This window comes from Equus przewalskii, chromosome 1 (assembly GCF_037783145.1).
Source record: "Equus przewalskii isolate Varuska chromosome 1, EquPr2, whole genome shotgun sequence".
Taxonomy (NCBI): domain Eukaryota; kingdom Metazoa; phylum Chordata; class Mammalia; order Perissodactyla; family Equidae; genus Equus; species Equus przewalskii.
Genome location: NC_091831.1, coordinates 32,508,268 through 32,525,143, shown reverse-complemented (window position 1 = coordinate 32,525,143; position 16,876 = coordinate 32,508,268). Strand labels below are relative to the sequence as shown.

Sequence of the window (16,876 nt, the reverse complement as noted above, 5' to 3'; positions counted from 1 at the left end):
CTAGAAGGACCCACAACGAAGAATATACAACTATGTACTGGGGGGCTTTGGGGAGAAAAAGGAAAAAATAAAATCTTTAAAAAGCGGTTAAAAAAGATAAACCAAAACCATATTGATGATTCTCAAATGACTGAAGTTTGAGAAAAGCTGAATTATGCTATAGTGCTTCCGTTTTGTTAAGCCAAGTTTACTAGTGATTTTTAAAATAAGCTAAAGCGAGGGTGAGAAAGGAAGAAGAAGATCTTCAGGACAAACATGTTGAATTATTTTCTCTGAGTTTTGGATGACAAGGAAAAAGAAAGTGAACAGAGAAGGAAATTAAGGAGATAAATTTCAACTGAGAATTAAGAGCTTTCCACCAATCTAGCCAAAAATGGAATGAAACAGAAACGGTCTTGGGGGACAGTCAGGACCATGTGCGTCTCTGGGCTGGCTAGAATGAAGTAGGAGGAGACCATCAATTTGTGTTCAAGATTTCCAGTGTGGCCGGTAAAAGAAAGAGTGAAGAAGAGTCAAAGATTTCTTGGAAGAATGCAGAAATGAATAGCCAAGCAACCTAGGTAGAGGGGTCCATGGAAGCAAGAGGCCATGTTCCCTCTGCATTTGTATCCTGTGGGGGTGACCCAATTTAACCATCGCACAGATGGGGCAGGAATATAGAGAGTTGCCTGAGGTCTGGAGAACCTTCTGGAGGCTTTTCCACCCAGGATGAAATTTCTCAGCTATTACAATTCTCATCCATCCTACTGAAGCCACGATGATGAAATCATAAAACAACATCTACCCCAAAGCCAGGCATAAAATGTTATGGAACCTGAGCTTCCTAATCACCTGGCAAGTGTCTACTAAACATGTATGACACAGGTCCCAGGGGCATCCTCCATAGTCTTGGCCTTAAGGAGCTTATAACAGAACTGGGAAGATGAGGCTCGATGTGAAAAAACAGAGGACTATGTGATAGCTTACCAGCCAGCACGAACCTGCGTGACAAGGCCATAAACACAACTAACCAAAATGAGTTATCTTCCTAAGTGTTTATAAAAGTGCTGACACATGAAAAATACAACAGAAGTTTAGAGAAGTTGAGAAAACCTTCCTGAAGGATGAAGAAGACGAGTTAACTTATTTTAATTAAGTCAAATAGCATTTGGATGCTGAGACCACCCTTCTCTGAAAAAGGCATATTTTCCATTTAATTAATAAAATAATTTGTAATTCTTTCCTTTATTCCTTCAACAAATATTCACTGCCTATCTATGTATCTATGAGTATTTGTTAATACTCAAAGCCTCTCCTAGGCCCCCCAAGAAATGTAAGGGTGAGACCATTTCTGTCCTCACTGATGGTGGGGGACCACACAGGAGAGAAACAGCTTCTCTCCAACTTCCAGAGATAAATGAGAACAGGAATAACTTCAAAACAAAACGTTACGAAGCATAAGCAGGGATTTATAAAACACAGTTTATGGCAACCAGAAGATCAAAGAAGGAAGGACATCCCCAAAGAACTGACAAGGGCCTTGAAAAGCACAGAAAATGCTGACATGTGGGTGGGAAGGATTTTCCTGGCAGAGATAAAGGTATGATTAAGGGCACAAAGGCATGAGAGTAAATGATGTGTTTGCGCTACAGGACGCCATGGGGGGGGTCACCTTCTATGGGGGGGAGGGGCAGGGGAGCCTGGGTGTCAGAGAGGACCCTGAATGCCATTTAAGGAGTTCGGTCTGTTTATTGAAGACCTGTCAGCAAACAGTATTCATGAGAAAAAGAAATTCTGTAAAATATAGATTGAAAATGTAATTGTATTTTTCTAAAAGTTGAAAAATTTTCTTTGCTTGTTTTTGAAATAATTCCAGGCCACAAACAGGATATATCAGCTCTTTTGTAAATCTTAGTCAGAACTGAGGTGAGCGGCTGACCACCCATCACACCCTGAGCAAGCAGTGCCTTCAAGTATATAAAATAACACAAACTAGTGGCTAACAAAGTGTTACCAAGCCAACATCCTGCTCTGTTCGCTTTCACCAGCAAATAAGATGCTACAATTAACCTGATGTTTGAAAGTATACCACAAGCATGCATGGTTCACAAAATGCTTAGAAAAATGATTCTTAAGTAGGCTAAACATTTCTCCTGTCTATCTTGTTCACAATCTCTATTAGCTTAGAAAATCAGTTTTATGGCTATTATGGTGTCCTTAGAAAGCACAAAGGGAGACTTCATACTTGACCTTGTCCCCAAATTCCAAATGTGTGACTCCAAATGACGGAGCTTTTGCTCCACTGCGAATTCATGTGGGTTCATGGGGGGAGGCGAGAAGCTAGCAATGGTGGGACTCAGATCTTGAGTTTCAACAACCCCCACCCACCCCCCCAGCTTCCCGGCAAACATCAAGAGTGCTTTTTCATTTTAGTCATCACACATGGGTCTTTCTTCCCCCTTGTTCACCCACCTTGGTTAATGGGTATTGAATTTCCCATCCAACTAACCCATTTCATTTAAAAAGCTCCCAACACAGTGACAAGCATACCAACCCACAAGTCACCGGTTAGCCCCAAAGTCACATAGAGTCATCAGTCAGAATGATATTAAGAGGGTCAGTAGAATGCCAGACTTTTAACCACCACATGTCTTACTGGCATTAAAGTCAGGGGAGGCAGGAGGTGACAATTATTTAGCAGTGTTAGTGTGAGTCCATTAAAGTAACATCAATCATTGTCCTTGTCACCTTTATCATCATCTTCATGATGCCAAAAAGGTAAGGTAGAGTCCTTTGGACATATCCCCAACTCAGACTTTAAATAAACTCATGGTGGCCACTCTGCCTCCCCAGAAACAAGGAGAAAGGAATAGAAAGGAGGAAGGAAGAATGAATCCACTCCTCCCACAAGCCCATGCTGACTTTCTGAGGCAGGCAGTGCTGCTGACTTTCCCAGCACAGGCTGGCTCACCTTCACATCCAACCTGCTTTGCCATCCAGATGCTCCATGCCAGCTGCAGATTCCTGAAGCTGCCTGGTTTCACTACACATCGGTGAACTTGCAGTGCTGGGTAGAGGCTTCTGGGTCAAGAATCTACTGTACATCAACCTCAGTCTTTTCCAGCTCACATAGACAAGGAACCGTCTCTCCTTCATTTACCAGAGAATTCCCCTGGCCCTCCTCAAGGTACTCAAAGTCCAGGATAAGAGAGGAGGAGTGGAGGAGAGGAGACCTCAGGCCTCTGACACCCTTATCCAGCCTCCACCTACTCGCTCTAAATGAACTGTTCAAAGTGTTTGCTTTGTTTTGTTTTAAAGCAAAGGATGATGGTTCTTCCCTTCCCCTCCCCAACTCACCCTACACGCTCTTCAGCTTAAACAAAAATAGCCCCACAGCTGAGACTGTCACGACAACCAATGAGAGAGGGAGCTCACCCTTGTCCCCCGGATGATAAAATCTGCCTGCAGCCCTCCCACCCTCCAATCTTCTTCCAAGTTCAACCTTCAGGAAGCTTTCCTGAGTGTTAGAACCAAGTTGCTCCATTCTCATCCAAGAAGCCCAGGGTTATCTGGAATTCTTGCACCATCCAGTGCCTCAGAGCTTTTTAATCTGTTCTCATTTGTTCCTTCCAGCGTCCCCAGGCACGTGTGACAGCTATGACTATCTCCATTTTGCAAAGGGAAAGCTGGGAGCACAGGAACATGAACTGACTGGCCCTAGGTCATCAGCTGCTGGTTCAATGGTAGAACCACATTTAGAACTCAAAGTTCCCGTCTCCTATCCAGTTCTCAGATTGAAGGAATAGCTACTCTCAGGAAACATCACCCCAACAGGGAAATAATTCCCCTGGAAGAGCTGCTTCCTGGCCATAGACTGAAGTTCCCTTAACCAGTCTCTGGGATAAATCTGGGAAGGATTGGGAAAAAATCTGCTCCCCACCACGCGAAACAGTTTCCACGGAAACCCATCTCTATCCTGGACCAGCATCTCAGGAGCTGCTCCAACCAAGTACACTGTGCTGGCCAAGTTTATCAAGATCCTTAAGAAGCACTGTCCATACCTGCACTCCAAAGGCCACTGCCAGGGAGAAAGCTCTCCACCAGGGCTCTCATGGCTGGAGGCCCACAGGCCCCTGTTTCATCGTTCAGGAAACCCCAGTGTTGCTAACAAAGCAGGAGATACCACAGCCCTCGTGAAGGCTTCCTCTTTCTTCAACTCTTTCCGACACTTATAAATATGCTTCCTCTCTCTATGTAAATTTCGTTCAAAAGGCAAGACACAGGCTTGTAAGGAGGCCATTAATAATTAGTCTTTAAACAGGCTCTTCTTGGTTTCCTGGTTCAGGAATCAATTCTAATCTAACAGACACTGATGTCTGGATTTACTGGTGTGAGGACAGACAAATGGGCTTTGTGCGGGGCAGGCCACAAAATGCAGTTTATTTTTACCCAGCTAAGAACTGAGAGGCCAAAGGCAACTCTCGATAATAGAACCCAGCTTAGGAAATTGTGAAGAAAACTCCTTTCCTTTCGTCTCTCTACCACTCAGGCTACCACTCTGCCTAGAACACAGTCAAACTTCCAGTTAAAGCTGAGATGGTGTTGACGCGCCCCCACTTTTGCTGACCGTTAGCATTCTAACCAGCTGAAACTATGAAATTGGACTGGTCAGTTTCACTTTCTCTTCTTAGGAAAGATAACTTTCACACCTCACCCTGAAACGCTGTATCTGGCTTGATAGTATGGTCAAGTTGGGGTGGGGGCACAATTCTCCTCAGTGATCGGCTCAAAAAAAGTACAAAACAACAAGATGGCACTCCAAATTCTGCTTAAATAACTATGGTTCAAAATAAAAACTCCTTTCACGCAGGAGCTTCTGATTACCCCCCAAAATTAAAACCTGGGCCACGAAGGGCAAGGCTCTAAAGATACTGTATAATATTTCCCAGGAACATAAACGCAGCTACTGAGGGGTTCTGTAAGAGTGCAGTCAATGAAGCCACAGACGGCCTGGATTCAAGTCCCACCGCTACCACTTACTGGGTAGTCATGACTTTTCTAAGCTTCAATTTCCTCTCTTTTAAAATGAGAATATTTATACCTGCCTGGCCTGCTGCACAGGCTTGTTGGGATTAAGTGATAAACAAACAAAAGCCCTTTGAAATCTTAACAGTATTAGACAAAGTTAAGTATTTGTTATTTTTGTTATCATTCATTTACTGAATGGGAATTCCTGTGAAATGATTCTCCATGTAGAAATGGGCAGGAGCGTACCTCTGCATCTGGTAGTCCAGAGCTAGACAATCAAATGTGAACCAGGAAGTGAGTGTCAGGCAGCCCAGGGATGCTCCAGGCAGCCACGGAGTCAAGAAACAGCAGAGATCCAGCTACTCCCAGGCAAGAGAGGTGAGCCATGAGCCTCCACAACAAAACAGGAGTCCTATACCCACCAGATCCCCCAGGGAGATTGTTCTCACTGTGGCAGCTGATATGGATTTCTGAAGTGGGAACCAAGCTGCTCAGAATGTCTGTTGCAGTGGAAGTCTGCACTTCCCCAGGAATGGTCACACTCTCTTAGAGGAAGCAGCCTGGCAAGGGGCAGTATAGCAAAGCAGTAAGCACAAGGGCTCTGCCTGCATTCAAACCCCAACTCTGCCACTTATTATCTGCCATTTACCTCTCAGTGCCTCAGTTTCCCCATGTGCAAATGGAGATAATAATACGACCTATCTCATACAACAGTTGTAAGTATATAATGTTGATTCATATACAATGCTTCACAGAGTACCTGACAGAGAGTAAGCACTGAAGAGTCAGCAGTTAGTGTTGTTTATCTGTTGACCAAACTGTTCTTCCACTAGACTGTGATTTCTTCGAGGGCAGATTCCCTGACATTCATCTCTGGATCCCCAGAGTGCAGAACATAGTGAGAAATCAATAAATGCTTCTTGCATGAATGAATGATCGATGAATGAGATAAGACCAACCACCTAAGTTACTAGCAGGGGGCGGAAATACAACACAGAGAGAACCACGGCAAGCCTTCGTGCCTTGTGCCTTTTAGTATGGAATCTGGAGAGAAGCAGGAAACTGACTAACCGCTCCCCAAATTTATGCTAGTGGGCAGAACCAGGCTGCCGTGAAAATTCGGCATGGCACACACTGTGTGTCCTTCTGAAAGGCAAACACTAAAATGGGATTAAACATGCAAGGATTTTATTAGGGAAAGTGCCTGTGACGGAAAATGGGGAGGGATGCTGGGAGAACCATCGGATGGCCTGAGCCCGAATGAAGAAGAAGTGGAGGAAGGATGAGTAGAAGCATCCTAGACCAAAACAGTCTTAAGAAAGTTCTGCAAGCCTCTCAGGGAGTCCTCGAGCCACTGGAGGAGTCCCATGTCTTCCAGGAGCCGGCCTGCTATAGCAACCCTGCCATGCTCAGTTATCAGCCGGGAGCAGCCTGTGGGAAGCAAGGTTTCCATCAAACGCCGTGATGGACCCTGAGGCCCTTGGTCAGTTCCACTCCTGGCAGCTGGAGTTCTGCCAGGTGCACTCTCATGGCTGCCACGTACACAGTAGTCCTTAAGAGCATGGATTTGGGTTCCAGACAATCTACGTCAAATCCCGCCTCTTACTACCAGCTTACTTTAGACAAGTTACTCAACCTCTCAAAGCCTCATTTTCCTTATTTGTAGAATGGAAACTGTAATTCCAACCTCTTGGGATTGTGATTGTTGAACACGGTGCCTGACACATAGCAAGTGCTCAGTAAAAGGCAGCTGCCATTTCCCTGACCATTACTATTATTAGTAATGAAGTACTTCCATTAGCAATCAGAACAAGGAACAGACCCCACCATTGCATACTGGTATTTGAGTTTTGTGAGTCTACCATAGGGACATGGGACATAAGCCTAGAACCAGGGTTTGGCAGTATCACAATTCAAACAACCAAACCAGTTTGCCTACAAATGAAAGGTCATAGGGACTTTTCTAGTTTGGCTCCTTCCTGGTGGGAGGTCAAGGCGGGTTGTATTGTGCCGGAATCCATCTCCAGCCACAAGCCCTCTCCTCTCTTCGACTTGCTGTGATTCATCTGCAGTGTCCTCAGCCTGTCCCCAGCCTGCTGTCTGCCTTTGAAGGAAAGTGTTGTCAACATCCTTTCCCCCCAAGAACAGGCTGATTCCTGGGCTCTGAGAGACACCACTGCTATGCTGCATACATTCTGAGCACCTTGCTTGCCTTTGTCTCTGAAACGTTCATTGTTTTTTTAAAACCTTGGCTGGGGGCCAGCTGGGTGGCGCAGTGGTTAAGTGCACACATTCTGCTTTGGCGGCCCGGGGTTCGTGGGTCCGGATCCCGGGTGCGAACATGGCACCACTTGCCAAGCCATGCTGTGGTAGGTGTCCCACATATAAAGTAGAGGAAGATGGGCATGGATGTTAGCTCAGGGTTGGTCTTCCTCAGCATAAAGAGGAGGATTGGCAGCAGATGTTAGCTCAGGACTAATCTTCCTCAAAAAAAAAACCAAAAAACAAAAAGGACCTTGGCCAACTTTCTGGTAGTGGTCATCGCCAGGCTACTGCTGGCTTCTGGGCCCTACATCTGACTAGACTCACAGAGTATCCCCTTGTTGGGCTGGCTATGACCCAAGGCAATTACAGCTTTCTGTGGCCCCAGTTCAGCTGGCTTGGGCCTCTCCCAGCCTTGCTGACCTTGTGCCTTGATGGCAGTAATGACTGAGAACCACCAAGGAAAGGAGCCCCCAGACAAACTAGAAACCACACTCTTACCTCTCCCACAGGTGCCTCTTACCACTTCAGAGGCTGTTTCTCCAACCCCCACTTCCCAGAGGGTCACCAAAAACACATGCTAGGATTTCTGAGTTGGTTTTTTTTTTTTTGTCTTTGGAGAAATGACCTTCAGTTCTAACTGAAAAAAGTCAAAATTAAACTAAAAAATATTGATTTTGTTTAATAATTAACAGCTTAACAAAGCTGATCAAACTGTATTTTCCAGGATAGTCTCCATTTTACAGGGACTTTTCCAGGGAATTTCCGTGTGGGAGCTGGAATCCAACACTTGAGCTGCCTGGTTTCAGCCCGAGGTTAGAAAGCTGAGGCTGAACCTCCCGACCAAGCTGAACTGGGCCGTCCTATGTGACGGGGAGGAGGTCACTCTCTGAAGCAGAAGAAAAGCCTCAAAGCAGTAAACGGGCTGGCCGCTTGTTCATGTGGCCTCCAACAGAAGCAATGAGCTACCCTCTGAACGTGGCTTCTTTTTCTCCTCTGGTTCCCCAGGCAGAGCTAGGGAAGTGCTGGGCCAGCCGGACACCCGACATGCCCAGTGCCTGCAACAGAGATTTCCTGTCACATTACATCCAAATATTTACAAGCTTCGTAACTAGCCTTTTCATTCCACCTCTGCCTCTCGTTGGCACTTATCCCTCTCACTAATTGAAAAATCAATTGTTTTGTTTCCTTGCAAATCCACATTCTTACAAAGTGATACCCTCAAGCAAAAGCTGGGCAAAATCACACCCTTACCCTCAGATCAACTATCCATTAACCACTTGGCCGGGCTGTGTCACCTCCCCACTCCCAGTTGTCCTCCTCTGCATTAAGACAGAGTAGCAATACAGTTTGACACTCTGTGAGTGACACCCCAATGGTCTTGCCAACTACATTCTCAGGAAGGCCCTCTGACCTTCTGGGAACACTTCTCCCCAACAAGCCCAGTCTAGTTATGTGTAGTATGAGATACACAGCGTGTGCGCACACTTCCTGGTTCCGAGTCACAAGCACGAGGGCAAAATAGAGTTTTCACTGTTACATTATATTTAATTATAGAAACCACTAGAAATGTACATCAGGATCAAGATCAAGAAAAATGTATCCTTGGGCTTCGTATCTTCTCAGAGGGGAGGCGGGAGTGTTTGCCAATGTCCTGTCAGAGTGACGAACTAGAACAGAGAAACAGTAGTTTTTAAAGTATAGTCAACACTATATTAGAATTTTATACTTTAAAATTCAAAAGCTATTATTTTTATAATGTGAACTATGGAAGGGGGACGTTTGTCAAAAGGGAGCGTGGGTTAAAAGAGACTGAAAACTGCTTCCCTGTAGTCCTCGAGACACTGTGTCTACCTGTCCGCCACTCCCCTCAGCCTCTGTGCCGCCCCCACCAACAGCTCACAGTCCACAAGACCCTGCTCTTTTTCACTCTTCCTCTCCACCATATTGCAGTCCCTTTGTATGTTGTGTTTTGCAAATCCAGCCGTCACAATATGGTTTATTTCCCCTTTGGTCAGGGTCAGCGACCTTCCAAAAGCGGGGGCGCCAGACACAGACCCCTGTGGGGGAAGAGGAGAATGGCTCACTCACATGAAGTAGGCAAGGAGCACCTGGAAGGCTCTCATGCACAAAAACCTCCCCCACCTCCACATTCTACTAAGAAAAGCTTCATGGGAGTTACCACGCTGGGGATAATGCAAATGCCCCGGGGAAAGGTTCGGCTTCATGGTTGCTCACACCTTAGTAAGAATTATTTTTGAATCTTAGATCATGAGGGTTTGAAAGACACTTAAGAAGCATTTAGAGCAAAATTCCATTCAATAAAAGATTTTTTTTTCTATCATAGTCAATCTTTATGTGAATACTTAGTGACAAAACCTCCCTTCTTGAAAGGGTTTACTCCACCGATGGGCAGTTGGAATTCTCTGTGAAAGCTCATCCTTATCTTCAGCGCAAGCCTGTAGAATCTGTCAAGATGGTTCTGCTGCAAGTAAAGGAAATCACAACTCAAAATGCCTTAAACAATAAGGACATTTACTCTCAGAAGAGCAAGTCCAGCAGTTGGGAGGGCTGGGGTGGGCTGCCATGAGGGTTCAGCAACATCGTCAAGGCCCCAGGTTCTTTCCATTTCCCTATTCTGTCATCTTCAGCATGCGCTTCATTCTCAGGTTGGTAGCTAGATGGCTGTGGCAGCTGCAGGTTCATTTCAGACACAACAAGGTCCAGAGAAAAAGAGAAGTATTCCCCCAAGCACGGAATAGAAAGTCTTCCCTTCACTCGGACTATTCCAACCTATGTCATGTGTACAACAACCATCCCCAGCGAGGTGCCATGCACTCACGACTGCACTCATCATCCAGGACGGAAGATGGAACTTCCTGCCTCCCAGGAACCTCCACCTCAGACAGAGTTCTCCCTTACCCTGCAACTCAGGATACAGCCACAACCCTTCCACAAAACGGCACTTACAACACGTTTCCAAACTCCCTAGTTGTCCTTCTCTGGACATATTCTAGTTGGTCAGTTTCCTCCTAAAAAGGCAGCACCCAGAATGAAACACGATTCTTCACAAAATATAGTGAGATTTCAACATTCCAAGACTGGGGAGCTATATATTTTTAAAGATTTTATTTATTTATTTATTTATTTTTATTTTTCTCCCCAAAGCTCCCCGGTACATAGTTGTATATTCTTAGTTGTGGGTCCTTCCAGTTGTGGCACATAGGAGGCCGCCTCAGCATGGCCTGACGAGTGGTGCCATGTCCGTGCCCAGGATTTGAACCGGCGAAACCCTGGGCCGCCGCAGTGGAGCGCATGAACTCAACCACTCAGCCATGGGGCCAGCCCCGCGAGCTATATTTTTATTAATGTAGCTTAATATTGTAATAGTTTTCAGTGGCAATAAAACACTGCCGGTGCCGTATCAATCAAGTGGTCAACCATAATCTGCAGCTCATTTTCACAAGTTAATGCCACGCTGGATTTCTACCATGCTATACTAGTTGAACTGCTTTTATGGACCTAAGAGCAGAATTTAGGATCATCCCTATTAAACTAGATCAAGGTAATTTTTTTTTAAGATTTTTATTTTTTTTTATTTTTCCTTCTTCTCCCAAAAGCCCCCCAGTACATAGTTGTATGTTCTAGTTGTAGGGCCTTCTAGTTGTGCTGTGTGGGACGCTGCCTCAGCGTGGCTTGATAAGCAGTGCTAGGTCCGCGCCCAGGATCAGAACGGGCAAAACCCTGGGCCCCAGAAGCAGAGCGCGTGAACTTAACCACTCGGCCATGGGGCCGGCCCTAGATCAAGATAATTTTGAAGGTGCTTCTGCCACTCAGTGTAATAACTACCCAGCTACATATAAATGTTATCTATCTATAAATCTGTATCCATTTGCTAGGGCTGCGATAACAAAATAACACAGACTGGGTGGCTTAAACAAAAGAAATCTATTTTCTCACAGTTCTGGAAGCTAGAAGTCCAAGATCAAGATGTCTGGCAGGTTTGGTTTCTCCCGAAGCCTCTCTTCTTGGCTTGCCGATGAATGCCTTCTGGCTGTGTCCTCAAATGGTCTTTCTTCACGCAAGCACACATCTAGGTCCTAATCTCTTTTTATGAGGACACCAGTCATACTGGATTAGGGCCCACCCTAATGACTTTATTTTAACCTTAATTACCTCTTAAAACACCCTATCTCCAAATACAGTCATATTCTGAGGTATTAGGGGCTAGAATTTCAACACATGAATTGGAGGAGGGGAACACAATTCAGCCCACAACAAATTTGAATCTGACTTCTGTATATGCCTCCAAGTCAGAGAAAATCTGGACAGGAATCTAAGACCAGAGCCCCCAGTACTCCATCCACTAAATCTTTTAAGGATGACCACTAAAGAATCACCATTAATCCAATTACCTTCTCCATGCTATGCTGAAACCAGCCACTTTGGAGAAGGGATTTTGACTAAGTTTGGGAGAGTGCTGAAAAGAAAGATCATTCTGGGAACTGAGAAATTTCTACTTGAGCAAAAAGAGGGTTCTGCTAGGGTGTCTCCACAGTCAGAGTGGGTGACATGAAGATGCTGAATCAGGGGAATGATGAGCAGCAAGTCATAATGGAGAAAGTTGAAAGAAAAAGAACTGGAAGGTTATCAAAAGGCAAATTCAGTTGCTTCCCAATTTTATTTAGGACATGGGTCACAGCAACTGAAATTGAGACACTGCAAACTATCCTGAGTGCCCATAGCCAAGACTGACCATGCCTGTCTTCATTACCTTGGGCTACAATTAACCAAGTGGGCAGCGATGACCTGGAATTTTTCCCAGAGACTTGAAGACCCATGTTTCTATAGGCAGGACGAATGGAAAGCAATTGGTGTGCTTTCTCACTCTTATCCTCTTTAAAAAATATACACACACAAACATAAATAGTAAATAAATATATGGGGGCTACTATTAGAGTAACCACATATAGATACTAAAGAATTAAGCAAGCAGCTCTAGAGAGTAAGAGTTAGATAAAAACACCTGCTCCTAATCAGCTGGTTACTTCACCGTTCCTTCTTAGATTAAGTCACTTAATTTAACAGACAAAAGCCTGCTCTCCAGGTGGATTTACAATTCCAGTGGCTGAAGCTTTAGGGTAACATGGTGTGATTAACCCCTCCACCAGGGTTTGTTTTTTTTTAAGCAGCTACATTGATGCTTAAATCTCCCTTCCCACAACCAAATGCCTATTTAAACCAATGAAACTGGCCCGTGGGAGTTCACCTCTGCAAGAGCTGCCTCTTCTTGAGGAAGCTCTCTTGCCTTCAATTTCCTCCAGGAAGAAACTGTCACAGGAGAAGAGAAGCACCATTTTTCATTCCCAGCTCTAGTTTGCACTGCCTTGTTCACCATTATGAGATTAGCATGTGCCGACATGATACCTGGGTAGGGAGAGAGCTGTGTGACCCCATCCTTTTCCCCCTCCCCCCATTAATAGATGCTTTTTAGCCACTTCACCAACTGACACCAAGCATTGCCTCTGGCCTCTAATCAAAACCTTAGCAGGGTTTTACATAAACTGAAATTTACATTCAATCATCACCATAGCAACCATCACACAGAATTAGATACAACTTTTTCCCCTCTGATATAATGTACCTTTTTTTAAAGAGCTGCTTTTCTCTTCAGTTGCAAATCCAAGCTATTCAGAAGATAACCATTAAAAATCTATTTTGAAAAACTACATTTAAACAGACTGTAATAAGGTTCTAAAAACAGGCATTTGAAGTGGTTTCTAGACACTTAGCACCATACACTTTCTCCCTCAACTGGTGGCAGCATGTTGCTGAAGTCTTAAGGATTTGGCCCTGTGCTAGGAATTGTTAAAATCAAAACAAAGCTTTATTCATAAGTGGGACAACCATCTATTGAAAGATGCCCCAAGATAACGACCCTGAGCTAGGGCAGAAAATTCTGCTAATTTCAAAAAGGATATGTGCATTGTATTTTTTTTCTTTTTTCTTTTTATTTTTTGCAGGGAAAGATTTGCCCTGAGCCAACATCTGTTGCCAATCTTCCTGTTTTTTTTTTTTTTATCTTCCCCAAAGCCCCAGTGTATGGTTGTATATTCTAGTTGTAAGTCCTTCTAGTTCTTCCATGCGAGCTGCTGCCACAGCATGGCAACTGACAGACAGGTGGGCGGTGTGGTTCCATGACTGGGAAATGAACCTGGGCTGCTAAAGTGGTGACAGCGCCAAACTTAACCACTAGGCCATTAGGGCTGTCTCTGGGCATTATATTTTTAAAAATAAAATAAAACAAGGGTTTATCTGACTATTCATTGTGCAACTGGCAAATCTCCTGAAATTTTTAGGATTCACCTGTTGACTGAAGAGGAGATGTTCAGCTGTGAATGTGACTGAAGGCCACGGGGAATATGCTATGGTAATGGAGAGTAAGCCAGAGATAAAAGGATACAATATCCCCACCCAAGAGGTCTAACTTTTTCGTATTCTAGAGTACAATGCCACAGGAGCCCCTGAGCATTTGTACATGTTGGAAATACATTTCAGATTTAGAAAAAGGTAAGGAAAGATACCTTTCTGAAATTTCACTAAGACAAAAAAAATCTACTTATGACACTAATTCCACTAACAAACTAATGAGCACCCATCTCATCACTCCTATGACATCTTATTTCCTTGCTATTTACGGTATTAGAAATTGGGCCATTCAGTTGTATTGAAAATTGAGACAATGAAATTAAGTCATTTTCCATGAGCCAAATAATTTGATCTTGTTTATTAAAGCCAAACGATAATGTAGTGATACTCCAATCATGCATTTAATCATTCACCAAATATTTATTGAGCACTAGATGTCACCATACGCTGAGAGCTGTGTCTCATAAAGATCAGTGAGACCTCATCCAAGATCTCAAGATCTCTAGTTTTCTAATTCCATCGTACGGCAGATGTTCTATAACAAAATGTCAGGGAAATTTTAACACATTTTCTCTGAATAAACATTCGAGATTGTGTCCATATATAGGAGATGATGCCCATCCCATGGCTGTGCCGCTCATTTTAATGACCCCAGTTTGGAGATCAGAAACTAGACTGATGGGTGACAGTTCACTTTTGTTACTGAGATCTAGGAGACCTCACCAGAGGATATTCATTTTGAGATTTCTGAAAACGTCCTGACTTTCTCAGTGCAACTCTGCCACTCAGGAGATATGGCTGAATTTCACCCCAAATGATAAAGGAAAGCTCCCCCATATGCTCCTAATAGTCAGGTGTTGTGAAAAGCAAGAAAAGGCAGCTCTTGAAGGTTCTCAGTTATTCTTTTCCATTCAAGAGCATTGATATAGCTAGTCAGATAACATGAGCTGGGGTGGAGGGGTATGTTCAAAGAGTTGACAAAATATCCTATATGCCTAGAAGTGAGAAATCTTGTATATTAAGTGAGATAACATGTGGGGAAGATGCTGGACCAGGAATGGATGCTGGTTTCATCTCAAGTCATGCCAACTCCAGTGGAGCGGGGATGGATGCTTAGAACCCTGCGTGAGACCAATGCTGAGGCCAATCCCAGCTCCATGAGAAAAGATGGCTTGATCCATTAACAAAGTCTGATCTGGGAGCAGGCAGGCTGCACTGTACAATATGTCCCACTATACAAGACCATGGGAGAGGGAGGAGGGAGATACATGCCACTGAGTTACCTGGAAGGGTGTGTAGAAATAATCAAAAAGAAAATCCCAATGCATTCAAAGATCAATAAGCCCATGTCAGCAATCTTAAGAAAAATTCTGAGGCATAAGTGGCAGAATTTAAGACAGAATTTAAGACCTTTCAAATGGCTGGAAAAAAAATAAGAGCCAACGAAACAGATTCCATGTTAGAAAAAACATGTACCAAGTGTAAAAACTGGAAACCTAAGTATGATCATAGAAAGCAAAGATCAGAGGATTTGAGGTGACACTCTCCAACAGATATGCCACATTGCCAATTAACAAGACAAACTGAAGATTAGGTTCAAATCTTTTTGTAAGAATTGAAGAGCCTAACCCATATATGCGTTGCAACCACACCAGAGTTCTTGGCTTTTCATTTGTTTTTGCTTTTTTTAAAGATCAGTAGGAAGATGGCAACCTCCCTGACACAGCCTCCTGGTAATGATGCAGACATGTGGCTTTTGTGGTCAAAGGAAGCGAAGAATGTCATTTTGAGCATCTTAGAGCTGTAGACTTAACTGCTTTTGAAAAATATAAATAAATACATCCACAAAAGCCACAAAATTCAGCTTGTGAGTTATTTATATTTTGATTTTTTTTCAGAGTTTCTTAGATGACCGATGTTGAATCTAAAATGATCCCAGCGTGGTTTTGGGTGGTCATTCCAGTGGTCATCAAACTCAAGACACAGAAACCTATCACGGGTGTGAATTAAGCAGCTTATTGCAAGAATTGGGTTGCAGGCCTACGATGAATAGAGAGAAATTCAGAAGGTTTATATATATCTCTGACTTCTTGAGGCTGATCTCAAGAAGGATTAACATGCCCTGAGAATATGGAGCAGGATAGAGAATGGGGCCTGGGGGACAGAGAGGGTGCCTGAGCAGGCGGGGGTCTAGAGACCCCACATATGTACATGCTAACCCCAGGAGCTCCATATCCACCTGTTTAATACATTGGGGGTATACATAGGTTTTGTTCAGAGGTTCTGCTACTAACAAAAAAAAAATCTAAGAAATAGTCCAATAACATTGCAGAAGTCAGCAGGGGCAAGATGGCAGAGAGCTTTGTACTGTCATTTTAAGGAATCTGAACTTTATCCTATGGTCAATGGTTCCCCATTTGAGTTTCGGGGAAATCATTTCGGCAGTTTAGTGGAGGACGGGCGGGAGAGTATGAGATGGAAACAAGAGACCAGTTAGGAGCTGTCTTTGAGCTAAGACAAAAAGCAAGCTGCAAACAAAGTGTATACCATAATCTACTTCACAAAAAAATTTCCAAGTGGTTATATGCTATAAATTCACAGAAAGGATCAATTAATTGAGAAAATCAAGTCACAGAAAAATATGTACACGATGACTCTATTTATGGTGAAAAAAATGTGTTTTGTAAATTCATAAAAATGGACTGGAAAGATACACACCAAACCGTTTATAATAGTTCCCTCTATGGAAGAGAATGAGGATTTAGGGAAGCTGATGAATAGTTTCATTTTTTCCTCTCAGATTTCTGATTGTTAGAAAAAATTGTTTATAACTAGCATGTATTACCTTTATAATTTTTAAGAGATTTCTAAAACTTAAAAAAAGACTACCATAAAATAAAGTATATAGTTTCTGTGACAAGAAATGATTAAGATTTAAAAACAAATCAGTAGCTATGAGAATGAAAAGGGAAGAAAAACGCAGCTGACAGAAAGGCAGACACAAGCCTGGGTGAAGGGGGGCGGGGGGAGAACAGGGGGGCATGTGTTTCCATTCATGATCTCAGTTACATTGCCTGATAACACTGTGGGGAGGGCATTTTCACTGCATTTTACAGATAACTAAATGGAGCCTCAAAGAGCCTTGCCCCCAGACTCACAGCTGGTTACCAGAGCCACG

The 16,876-nt window shown here is 43.6% G+C and overlaps 1 protein-coding gene across 4 annotated transcripts in view; it reads right to left on the bottom strand.

Annotated features, from left to right (window-relative positions):
• Positions 1-16,876, bottom strand: part of PIK3AP1 (phosphoinositide-3-kinase adaptor protein 1) — a 112,068-nt gene that overhangs the window by 68,053 nt on the left and 27,139 nt on the right. The window contains exon 1 of one of the 4 annotated variants that reach the window (XM_070560429.1): positions 4,041-4,114. The exons of 2 other annotated variants lie outside the window; for them this stretch is intronic. In XM_070560429.1, coding sequence (XP_070416530.1) covers positions 4,041-4,092 — 52 coding nt within the window. In that variant the 5' untranslated portion in view covers positions 4,093-4,114. Of the gene's footprint in view, positions 1-2,950; positions 3,351-4,040; positions 4,115-16,876 lie in introns of those variants that run through there. One more of the 4 variants, XM_070560438.1, reaches the window with a different exon arrangement.